At 40.1% G+C, this 12726-nt stretch overlaps 1 protein-coding gene across 1 annotated transcript in view; it reads left to right on the top strand.

Moving 5' to 3' along the window:
* The window catches only part of LOC128691394 (katanin p60 ATPase-containing subunit A-like 2), a 56559-nt gene that overhangs the window by 11331 nt on the left and 32502 nt on the right, over positions 1-12726 (top strand). The window contains exon 2 of the mRNA XM_053780249.2: positions 11496-11562. Within this exon, the coding sequence (XP_053636224.1) occupies positions 11503-11562 (60 nt within the window). The 5' untranslated portion in view covers positions 11496-11502. The remainder of the gene's footprint in view (positions 1-11495; positions 11563-12726) is intronic.

A 12726-nucleotide genomic window follows, 5' to 3' on the forward strand; every position in this document is an offset into this window, starting at 1 on the left:
TTGATCCAAGGAAGGGGAGAACAGCTCCAATTCATTAGATCAAGAGCCCTTCACCAGTATCGAAGAACTTTTCCTGAGAGGATTATCTGCACTATGGACAATACCTACCTTTCTACACTTTACGTACTTGTCAGCAATAACAGCCATCCTACACTATCATAGTTGTCGGCAATACCCGTCGTCCTTCACTGAGCACTACGTATTACAAGCAGCCTAAAGGGCTATAATAAACCTTTGTAGTTAATGAATAATACTCAGGTGGAACACTTGGATTACTTTATTACCAAAATGCAACAGCCATTTGCAATCGAATCTAAAGCTTTAGAAAAATCAACGCTAAGGACCCGAACACCTTTATCAAGGTTAAGGAGCTGAACACCTTCAGTCTAGGCTATGGGTTTAAACACCTTCAATCAAGGCTGAAGGATTTAGTATCTATCTACTCTTCGAAACTCAGGGACTTAGAAGCATACACTAACCTCTGCAAGTCTTCCACTGTCTCCTGTATAAAAATCGCCTCAGTATTTGACGGAAGAAGTCTGTGTCACAGGCGAGATCCAGGATATCCAAGTACCACATTTTTCTCAGTAGATACCGTGATCATAGACCGAACTTTCTCACGTTACCTGGCTTTCTCATTCTAGTTATTAATAATCGCCCACAACTCTGAAACTAAGCTGCGTTCGTATTCTGGGCGGATTACATGTACGTAATGTGGATAATTGTGTAAGTAATGTGAAAAGCTATTTGCGTATCGTGTGAGAAATTTGTACCTATTCCAGGACGATTGTGTTCAAGTGCAACTACGTGACGAGAACTCTACAGAGGTACAGTTTCGTATTATAGTACGTGGAGAGCACACGCTGTGTGTGTGTGTGTTAGTTACCAGATGTCAAAGGCACTTGTTGATAAACAGTGGCCTGTTGTGAATGTGTGTGTGTGTGTGTGTTTGTGTGTGCGTTTGTTTGTGTTAGCTACCAGTTGTCAAAGACGCTTATCGATAGACACTTGATCTGTACTCACCTACATGTACTCACCTTTATGTTGTTGAAGAGGTTGAATCACAGCTAATCGCTATTAGGTCACTCTCTCCCCGCCCTAGAAGCCTTATCATGCCTATTCTTAAAGCCTCCACTACTTCACTCTCCAGATTGTTCCACTTCCTGACAACTCTAAGGCTAAAGAAATAATTCCTATCATCCCTATGATTCACCCGAGTTTTCGACTTCCAGTTGTGTCCCCTTGTAACTGTCCCATCGCTGAAACATTCTAGCCCTGTCCACCCTGTCAATTCCTCTCAGTATTCTATACGTCGTTATCATGTCCTCCCTATCCCTCTTGTCCTCTAGTGTCATCAGGTTAAATTCCCTTAACCTCTCCTCGTATGACATACCCCTTAGCTCCGGGACTAGTTTTGTTGCAAACTTTTGCACTTTCTCCAATTTCTTGACGTGCTTGACAAGGTGTGGGTTTAAGCAGTCTGAGGTTGTATCTTATGTGAAACGTGATTAGTTTTTGCGTAACGTCATTATTCCCTGGCCAGTGCTCCACCTATCCACTAGAGTGACTAGATTCTCACTATGTACATCTTCAAAACCCTTATCTGTGCTCAATGTCTGTCTGGGTTCCTTGTTTAGTGTCTTTTCGCGTTAAAAGAATTTATCTTTTTTGTTTCTCTAAGTATTTTGCATATCGCGACTATGACTCCTTCATTTTCTTAGGTCTTTCATACCTGTATGTTCGTGCAGTCTCTGATGATCACAGTTTTCCTTTCTTAGTTGCGGTATTAATCTTACATAAATTCTATACAATACCGACAGGTTTATAAGTAAAATACATGCGTTCGTGTCTTCAATAAAGATTTTTCGGCATCAGTCTTGTTTTATTCCTTAGAATCTTCTCGATTATCTCTACCTTTTAATCAAGTATCGCTGATATTAGGATTATTCTTACGTATGTTGTAATTATCTTCATGTAATATTTCCACTGTTGCTTCAGGAGGAAGCAACATTGGAAATATTGCAGTGCTTAATAAATTAAATATATAGAGTGTATAATTTGCAGCTTGTGTAGTACTTACTGCCGGAGGTTTCTGAGGATGTTAATATCACAGTTATTGTTATTATAAATATATGTGAAAATCAGCAACATGTGAATGATCACCTTCTCTCTCTCTCTCTCCTTGTCTGTCTGTCTGTCTGTCTGTCTGTCCCTCCCTTCTCTCTCTCTCTCTCTTCTAATGGAGTATCATAAGTCGTCCCATCATAACTGCGTTGAGGAATCAATAAGTCTCTCCCAGTAGCTGCCCACGAATCCTTTCAGAGTTCCTCCTCTCGTCGTGACCCTCTCTTTCTCCCCTAGTGACCTCTCTCTCTCTCTCTTTCCTTTTCCATTAGACCCTCTTTTCCTCCACCAGGGGCCCAATTCCTCGTTTTCCTCACGGTCTTCTATTCCTCTTCCCGTTGCCCTCTCTTCCTTTTATCTAACTGTCTTTTTTATTCTTTCCTCTTTACCATTCTCTTCTCCGAAATATCTTTTTCTTCTTTCAACATTCTCGTCTCTTCCTTTCCTTTTTTCTCTTTAACTTTAAGTTGATGTGTCGTTCCTCTACATTTGCATTCTATTCAGATTTGCTCTTCCCTTTCCCTCCTGTCATTCACACACCTTTGTCTCCTGCACACACACACACACACACACACACACACACACACACACACACACACACACACACACACACACACACACACACACACACACACACACACACATATATATATATATATATATATATATATATATATATATATATATATGAATGATGGTGAAAGTTTTTCTTTTTCGGGCCACCCTGCCTTGGTGGGAATCGGCCAGTGTGATAATAAATATATACATATATATATATATATATATATATATATATATATATATATATATATATATATATATATATATATATATATATATATCATTCCCTCCATCACTGTCTTGCCAGAGTTGTGCTTTACACTACAGTTATAAAACTGCAACATTAACGCCCCTCCTTCAGAGTGCAGACAATGTCCTTCCCATCTCTAGAACTCAAGTCCGGCCTGCCGGTTTCCGTGAATCCTTTTATAAATGTTACTTTGCTCACACTCCAACAGCACGTCAAGTATTAAGAACCATTTGTCTCCATTCACTCCTATTAAATACGCTCACGCATGCATGCTGGAAGTCCAAGCCTCTGCCTCACAAAACCTCCTTTACCCCCTCCCTCCAACCATCCCTAGACCGACCCCTACCCCGCCTTCCCTCCCTCTCGAAGTCATTCTTTTTTGCTCCATTCTCTCTACATGTCCGAGCCATCTCAACAACCCTTCCTCAGCCATCTGGACAACAGTTTTGGTAATTCCGAACCTCCTCCTAATTTCCAAACTACGAATTCTCTGCATTATATTCACACCACACATTTCCCTCAGACATGATATCTCCACAGCCTCCAGCCTTCTCCTCGCTGCAACATTCATCACCCATGCTTCACACCCATATAAGAGTGTTGGTAAAACTATACTCTCATACATTTCCCTCTTTGCTTCCAAGGACAAAGTTCTTTGTCTCCACAGACTCCTAAGTGCACCGCTCACCCTTTTCCTCCTCATCAATTCTATGATTCACCTCATCTTTCATAGACCCACCTGCTGACACGTCCTCTCCCAAATATCTGAATACATTCACCTCCTCCATACTCTCTCCCTCCAATCTGATATCCAATCTTTCGTCGCCTAATCTTTTTGTTATCCTCATAGCCTTACTCTTTCCTATATTCACTTTTAATTTAACCCTTTTACATACCCTACGAAATTCATCCACCAACCTCTACAACTTCTCTTCAGAATCTCCCAAAAGCACCGTGTCATCAGCAAAAAGCAACTGCGACAACTCCCACTTTGTGTTTAATTCTTTATCTTTTAACTCCACACCTCTTGCCAGGACCCTCGCATTCACTTCTCTTACAACTCCATCTATAAATATATTGAACAACCACGGTGACATCACACATCCTTGTTTAAGGCCTACTTTTACTGGGAAATAATCTCCCTCTTTCCTACATACTCTAACCTGAGCCTCACTATCCTCGTAAAAACTCTTCACTGCTTTCAGTAACCTACCTCCTACACCATACACCTGCAACATCTGCCACATTACCTCACTATCCGCCTTGTCATATGCCTTTTCTAAATCCATAAATGCCACAAAAACCTCTTTAGCCTTATCTAAACACTGTTCACCTATATGTTTCACTGTAAACACTTGGTCCACACACCCCCTACCTTTCCTAAAGCCTCCTTGTTCATCAGCTATCCTACTCTCCGTCTTATTCTTAATTCTTTCAATAATAACTCTATCATACACTTTACCAGGTATACTCAACAGACTTATTCCCCTATAATTTTTGCACTCTCTTTTGTCTTCTTTGCCTTTATACCTTTACATTTCTATCTTTATCCCTTTTTCACACTCTCTGTCCCTTTTACGTCTCTTTCTATGCCCTTTTCAATATCTCTTCCCTACAGATTTTTATCTAAATATTCTCCAGTCCACACTCCATAGCAATATACTTCAATTCCCTTCTTTTGCTACCTACCTCTCTTACGCCTTTACACCATAACCATTCCTCTCAACTCCCTCCATTCTTTTTCCTTCGCATTCCGTAAGAATTATCCACACATATTCTTAGAAAAAGATGATATTTGTTGTCTGAAAATGTCAGCGTCGCACAAGCTTTATTTTTCTGACGGCATTCTGGCAAAGCTTCCAATATTTTATGAGCAATGCTGAAAAAAAAATATGAAACTGTGTGAATAATAAAAAAATGGTGTATCTTCACGTAATTCGCTCACTCACACACACACACACACACACACACACACACACACACACACACACACACACACACACACACACACACACACACACACACACACACACACACACACACACACAGTGTCTGTCAACCTGAATAACCTATTAATCTTGAATAATACACAGGCGTCTGGTCATGCTATCAAGGATGTTTAAGGCCAAATTCACTTTCTGAAGCGAGTTACGGAACCAGAAAGCGAGAGACGAACGGAAAGATAGTAATGTAATAGGAAGGGAAGGAGAGACAAGGAAGATAAACAGGAAGAGCTTGATGTCCGGCAGACCGGACTTGAGTCCTGGAGATGGAAAGTACAGTGTCTGCACTCTGAAGGAGGGGTGTTAATGTTGCAATTTTATAACTGTAGTGTAAGACGGTGATGGAATGAATGATGATGGAAGTTTTTCTTTTTCGGGCCACCCTACCTTGGTGGGAGACGGCCGATGTGTTAATATGTAAATAATAAATGATATGAGAAAATAAAATAAAAATAAGAGGAAGGCAGTACTGTGGCTTATAAGAAGAACGGAAAGAAAATGATGCGAATATGAAAAATAGGAGACAACCAGCGAGGATGTAAAGAAAAGAAGATGAGTCGAATGTCAACGTTGTTATAATTTATGTAGGTTATAATTTATCGGTAAAAGCTGATTAAGAAAAATAATAAGAATAGATACAGTTATAATGACAAAATGAGGGAAACAGTTTTTATTACCACTACATTTCTCTCAGGTAGAGCTTTATGACTTAATAAGCTCTACTCTGAGCGAAACGTGATCCCAGTGAAACTTGTCCTACATGTCTATTGATAAAAACACATACACAAATTGGGTAGTAATTAAGAGATAAAAATTAATCACTTCTCACAAATAAAAACACTAAAATTTAATTTCAAATTGAAATAAATAATAATGGTTCTTTTATGACGCAAGATATATTTAAAAAAAATTAATTTGATGGAAAAAATGTTAGCTGTATTCCCACATTTAAAAAAAAAAAAAACCGTAATATGCGGAGCAGATTATTAATATAAAACGGAAATTATATTACGCAGAACGCATATTAGAAACAGTGGCTATGTTACTAGCAGGAACCAATATATTAGAAGCAGAACCAATATATTAGAAGCAGAACCCATATATTAGAAGCAGAACACATATATTAGAAGCAGAGCGCATATATTAGAAACAGAACCCATATATTAGAAGCAGAGTCCATATATTAGAAGCAGAACACATATATTAGAAGCAGAACCCGTATATTAGAAGCAGAACCAATATATTAGAAGAACCCATATATTAGAAGCAGAACCCATATATTACACGCAGAACCCATATATTGGAAGCAGAACCCACATATTAGAAGCAGAACACATATATTAGAATCAGAACCCATATATTAGAATCAGAACCCATATATTAGAAGCAGAACCCATATATTAGAAGGAGAATCATATAAGAATGTCTTGGATAAAAGGTTCCTAGCATGCGTTACAGGCTTGTGTAAAATTAGGACAATAAATTCTAGATTACAAGCATATTCGCACATTACATTTACCACGGTCTGCTTTGTCTGGGTTATCATCGTAACGACCCGAAGTCATATTTCTCAGGATTTCTCTTCTGGTTTCTCGATTGTTAACGCCAGTTATGTAAAGTAAAAGGACACAAGTGCAACTAATGTGACATTTATTGTGGTAACGTTTCGCTCTCCAGGAGCTTTATCAAGCCATTACCAATGGCTTGATAAAGCTCCTGGAGAGCGAAACGTTACCACAATAAATGTCACATTAGTTGCACTTGTGTCCTTTTACTTTACATATTGTCGGTAATTCTACCAACTTTATTACGCCAGTTATGTAGATGGAACATCGTTAGCAGGAAATTGTCAGCTGTGTCCAGCTACTGAAGACTGTCTTAACTACTGTACAAAACGTGAAAAGTGAGGAACAACTTATAGTCAAGAGTTAGAAGACTAACGTAACAGCAATAGGAAACAGTTACAAAGAATATTGCAAAATAATATCAGCAATTGTTGGCTCAAGAATTGTACTGAAGACCTTTAAATTTTGGTTAATCAGGACCCATTAGTGAAGAGTTACCTCCAGGATTTAAAGTTTCATGGGGTTTCTTAACATTATCACTGTATACAAGCTGAGGCAGATCGGACCTGAAGAACAACTCAAACAAGCGACAAAAATTGGTAAAGAATGGTCATGAAGTCTCACAATAAAACGAGTTTAAAACGCTGAATAATTCTGGTTTGAGCCAGAAGGGCCTGTGAAACTTAAGTGAGGTCAATGCTTTTGTCGTTCACCGTAAGAACCATTTGAGGTCACAGAAAATGTCGTTCACCGAAATACCTAAACGAGATCACTTGCCAGAATCAAACTAGGTCAATGCCTATATCGTTCACTGTATAAACCAGGCGAGGTTCTTCATTTATTCTGAATCCTACATAGGTTTTAGCAGGCTATACCAATTACTCTTATTACAGCAGCTAAACTAAACCAACTACTATCTTGCTATATAACACAGGAGAAGGTACCTGGGTATTAGCCGAATATTGTGGGTCGATGCCCTGCAGAACTGCAGCATAGAATAGGCCTGAACTTTGTAATGAACTGACATATGATAATATTTCTTATCCAGTCATTTCAACATCGGCAATAAATATATATTCCACCTAACACAATGTCTCTACAGCAAATTTAAACTATGTGACATACTGCTATATCCTTCCTCTTACATCAAAGAGAGCACAATAAAACCAGAGTCGCCCGTTTGTAACTGAACACGTCTGTCTGTCCGGCAAGCTGAGGCTCTCTGCAAGGCGCAAACTTACAGTGTGTAAAGGAATGTAATTAAGTTCGCTCGTCGCTAAACAGCAAAACAAAAGCGTCTTGCTCTGAGCTTGATTAAAGGCGAAATACGCATACCTCTCGTTACTGTGCTAACAAAAAACACTATATTGGTTATCCTGCTAATAAGAAACGCTAGATTAACCTGCTAACGAGAAACACTAAGCTAACCTTATAACGAGAACCACTCTGTTAACCTGTTAAGAAGAAACACTAAATAGGTCAAATAAAGTTGTTAGTGGACGCAGACTCATAGTATAAATCTCAGAATCGTGTCAGTAATACTTTTTGTTGTTGTTGTCTTTAACGACTCAGAACAAAGGTTGCGTGTTGCAGGCGCTTCTTTCTCCGAGATCCTTTAGTGAAGGACCTTCATGTTGAACAGTTCTTGAGTTAAGGAATTTCAGCTACTCTTTCGTACCTTGACTCAACTCTAATTACCTCCCATTATCCAGGCGCCTCATGACCATTGCGGGTTTAGTTCTTAGGAATAATAATAATAATAATAATAATAATAATAATAAATAATAATAATAATAATAATAATAATAATAATAATAATAATAATAATAATAATAATAACAATATCTCAAAGAACAACCAGGAAAAAATAGTTAAGTAACGTCTCTTGGAGTTTGATGATGAAGGATCGAGCCTCTGCTAATCCATATGTTGCATAACCCACACAGTTTCAGCACCAGACAAAGTATAGCAATCATTATATTGTAAACTATCACGTAACATGCGTTCACGTAGAACATTATGAATAAAACACACATTAAATTTTACTTTCCTTAATAACGTTGCATGCGTGAAAACCCAGCATTGCCCGCCGTAGCATGCCGTAAAGTTGAAAAAAATAATCCTCAGCTCACGTTTCACGCCAGTTACCGTTAGAACACCCAGTGGAAAACAGTATATTCGTTGCGTACCCCCAGGGAGCCTACAGGTGTAGCCATTGTTTTCAGGGAGAGACCTAGTCTCAGCATGTGCCGTCAGTGAGTACCCACACCGTCGTGTGTACCCATCCAGTGTGTTGTGGGTAAATTATTTAGAAAACCGACAAGTTGATAAATGAGACACTTGTGCAACATTTGTGTATCATTAGTCTGGAAACATTTCGCCAACTAGTGGCTTCTTCAGTCCGATGTAGAGAAAGGTGGAAGATGAGGAGGAGTTTGAGGTAATCAATCTCTGAGTCTGCTGGAGTCGATGTGTCCAATCTATCAAGATTGATGGTCTGAACACCTCAAACTCCTCCTCGTCTTCCATCTTTCTTTGTATTGGGCTGAAGAAGCCACTGGCTGGCGAAACGTTTCCAGAATAAAGATTCCCAGATGTTGCACAAGTGTCGCTTTATCAACGCATCCAGTACTTAGCTGTTTGTTATTCAATCGATTTTCGACCTTTTTATCTCTATCTCGTTAGTGGATATTAACCTAAACACATGAGAACAATCCTAGTAATTCAAGTGCTCCCAATTAGAAAATTAAGGTTGAGACTGACAGTTTCCAAGAAAATCCAAATATTAGAGGTGTGTAGTGAAGGCAGAAAGAGGTAAAGGCTAATAACCAGTAATTACACTGTATTTATACATTCTCTTGCCTTTAACAGTCATTTACATATTCTTGCAGTATTTACAGACAGTTTATAGCCATCCACTCTACTGGAACAAGGTTTCATTCGGCTCAGCCCACTGGAGCCCTTAATTACCTACAACAACCACCTCCCACACCATTTCTGATATCACCATTTTGGTTATTGCTTTCCCAAATGCATTCATTGTTAGTAAATTATAAGTGAGGCTAGTTCCAATATGTTTGATAAAATTTAATGAGAGAATGTTGATTATTTGTACCGATGTTGATATGCTGAGGAAGCTCATAGTGGTAATGGTAGCCAATAGTGGTGATGGTAGCTGATGGTGGTTATAGTAGCCGATAGTGGTGATGGTAGCTGATGGTGGTTATAGTAGCCGATTGTGGTGATGGTAGCTGATGGTGGTTATAGTAGCCGATAGTGGTGATGGTAGCGGATACTACCTGCGACGAGTATCTAAACGTAATGTACAGGATCATATTAACCCTCTCCACATACATGCATATTAATATGCAATAAAACCATAATTTTTTTATAATAGTATAAAGTTGTTTCTTTAGGTTTTTTTATCCTATCTTTTCAAAAACTTCTTTGGCTTTCTTGGAGTTCTAATAAGGAATTTAACTATTTTTCTAATGAGTTTTTCACTTAACACGGATTTCACGTGAAACACAGTTTTCGGGAACATAACTCTATTGTTATGAGATAATTTACTACAGTATATGAATATCTCACCAGTTACGCATAAATGTGTCCCCTTACACTATGATAAGACACCTAGTGCAAGGATCACACTCCTTCATAACTACAAGGAGCAGACTTTAATACCTATCAAATCTTACGTTATCTATTATTTCTCCTCAGTGTTATATTAAAATGAAAAAGTCATCCCTAAGCTTCATATCATCTAATATATTTGTCACTTTGGTATATAATTAATATTTTACACGAGTAAAGAAAAGAGTATCATCAAGACATTCGAGAGTCCGAAATCGGAGTTTGAAGTCTCTCACTGAGGTCCGAGCGCATGACTGCTGTTTCATACCTGATTTAAAGTGGTTCCCTGAGGCCGAAGTATTAGATATATTTCGCTTGCGTTGTGCTTCTGTCATTGTGGTTTCTCGCTTTTCAATTATTTTGTAAATATAAAAATAATTATATTTGAGATTTTATAAGTAGAGGTAGTAAACAGAATACCAGATCAATCGCAGACGATCTTAACAACGCAGAACAAGCCAGATGGAATTGAAATCTTTAGCTCTGGATCTTTCGTACTCTCGTGCGTCGTCAGAAGCTATGCAATGTTTCAAGACAGCAGCAGACAGGAGGGGAAATTCTCCGAGGCAAGGCAGAAGGTATCAGTGGAAGCCCTGAGAATTTTCCCTCCTGTCTGTTGTTAGCCTTGCAAGATTGTATAGCTCCTGATGACGCACGGGAGTGTGAAAGATCCAGAGCAAAAGATTTCCATCCCCATATGGATTGTTCTGAAGAATAACAGTTGTAGATTCCGAGTGTCATTGTCCCGTAGCGGTTCCTGAACTGGTCCAGTTGCCAGAGATAGCACTTGGAACTGCTAATGGTGGTATTGGCTTGTCAGGAGAGAGGGATGTGTCTCCTGACGCGAGTGTCTGTGATAACTCTGGTTAAGAATCGGCTGCTCTATTGGAGCAATACTTCCACTGCATCCAGCATCAGTTGGTCTACAGGGGCTGCACTCGCTACCGCATCTAGTATCGACTAAACTGCCGTAACTACGTTTGCCGCTGCATCTATCATCGGCTGGCCTACAGGAGCTACGTTCCCCTTCCCCCTCATCTACAGTAGCATCGTCTGAAATACCGTAAACTACGTTTGCCACTGCATCTGTAAATACGAAGAATCACCACAATGTTGGAAACATTTGCGTAGAAATCTAAGAAAACCAAACAAGCCTCGACAGGAGAAAATGGACGATGAAGTCAGAATCCTTTGGTATACGGATAGTCTTATTTAATGTGCGAAACGTGAGTAGAAGTTCGCACATTAAATAATATTCGAAACGTGCTTAGAGACCCATGAAGCCCAGTTTATTTATAATTAGTGCAGTGCAAATGTCTTAATTCTTATTTGATTATAATTGCCCTTTCGACTTTTCAGATGCGTGATGACATCCAATCACTTATCCCTGCAGTCCTTACGGGCAGCGAGCCAAGCCAAGGAGCTGGTGAGTAGTGTATGTGTGAGAGAAAGATGTATGCATGTGTGTGTGTGTGTGTGTGTGTGTGTGTGTGTGTGTGTGTGTGTGTGTGAGTGTGTGTGTGTGTGTGTGTGTGTGTGTGTGTGTGTGTGTGTGTGTGTGTGCGTGCGTGTGTGTGAAAAAGAGAGAGGGAGAAATTTATCACTTTCAGAATGATTTAAAAATATAACAAAACAAGCCTTCCTCTCTCCTGGGGGTGGTCGGTACATTAAACTAAATATCCCAATATAATAATCCCTCCAGCCCTCAGAAACGGGAAAATTTCCCTCCAGCAACTTCCCTTCCCTTCCTCCCTGCCCGCACCCTGGTGGCGGTGGTGGAAGTGGTGGCGTGGGTGACAGGGACGCTAGTGGTGTGGTGGGCGCTAGTGGTGTTGGTGGGGGCGCTGGTGGGCGTGCGCGCCTCCCTGGTGTTCGTGCTAACGGTGAAGGGCACGTGCTACCTGCTTTGAAGCCTGCAGCGAGTCAGGTGTGTTTCCCTTTTAATTGATTATTCAATTGAGAACGATCCATCTACCCACACAAGGCACCCAACTCCTCACCACCTCCGACGATGCCTTCAAAAATGATACCTGACCTTCGACGACCCTAACACCTTCAAGGTGATACATGACCCCCAACGACTCACCCCAACACCTACAAGAAGGTGAATAACCACAGACCTTAAAACCTTAAAGAACGAATCTAACCCAAGACGGCCCATAGCACCTTTAAAAAGTTATCTGACCCACGACGACCATCTGACACCTTCAAGAGGGCAGGTGACCTACAACAATTTCTCTTTCCTCACCGTCAAGCAAGAAGGCGCACAACCCTCACGTCGCTCACTCACAGGCACTCGATTCAGTTCGATTAGACGCTCATACGAGCCCCCACCCACACCCACGCCACCACTAGCCCACACCACCATCACCCCACTTTGCCACCCCTATTTCACCTCTACAAGCCCACGTTGCTACACTCCCTCACTTCCCCGTTCAGATGAGTACCAGTCATCTACACTAGCATATAATGCTAGAGCTGACTTGACACGCCCCAAGCTACTACCACTAGTGAATATTTTCACGCTGTCCGTGTTTCACGTACTAATATTTTGACTCCTTTTCTGTTTCCTCCCTGCGAATATTTCTCA

Source organism: Cherax quadricarinatus, chromosome 36 (genome assembly GCF_038502225.1).
Source record: "Cherax quadricarinatus isolate ZL_2023a chromosome 36, ASM3850222v1, whole genome shotgun sequence".
Taxonomy (NCBI): Eukaryota; Metazoa; Arthropoda; class Malacostraca; order Decapoda; family Parastacidae; genus Cherax; species Cherax quadricarinatus.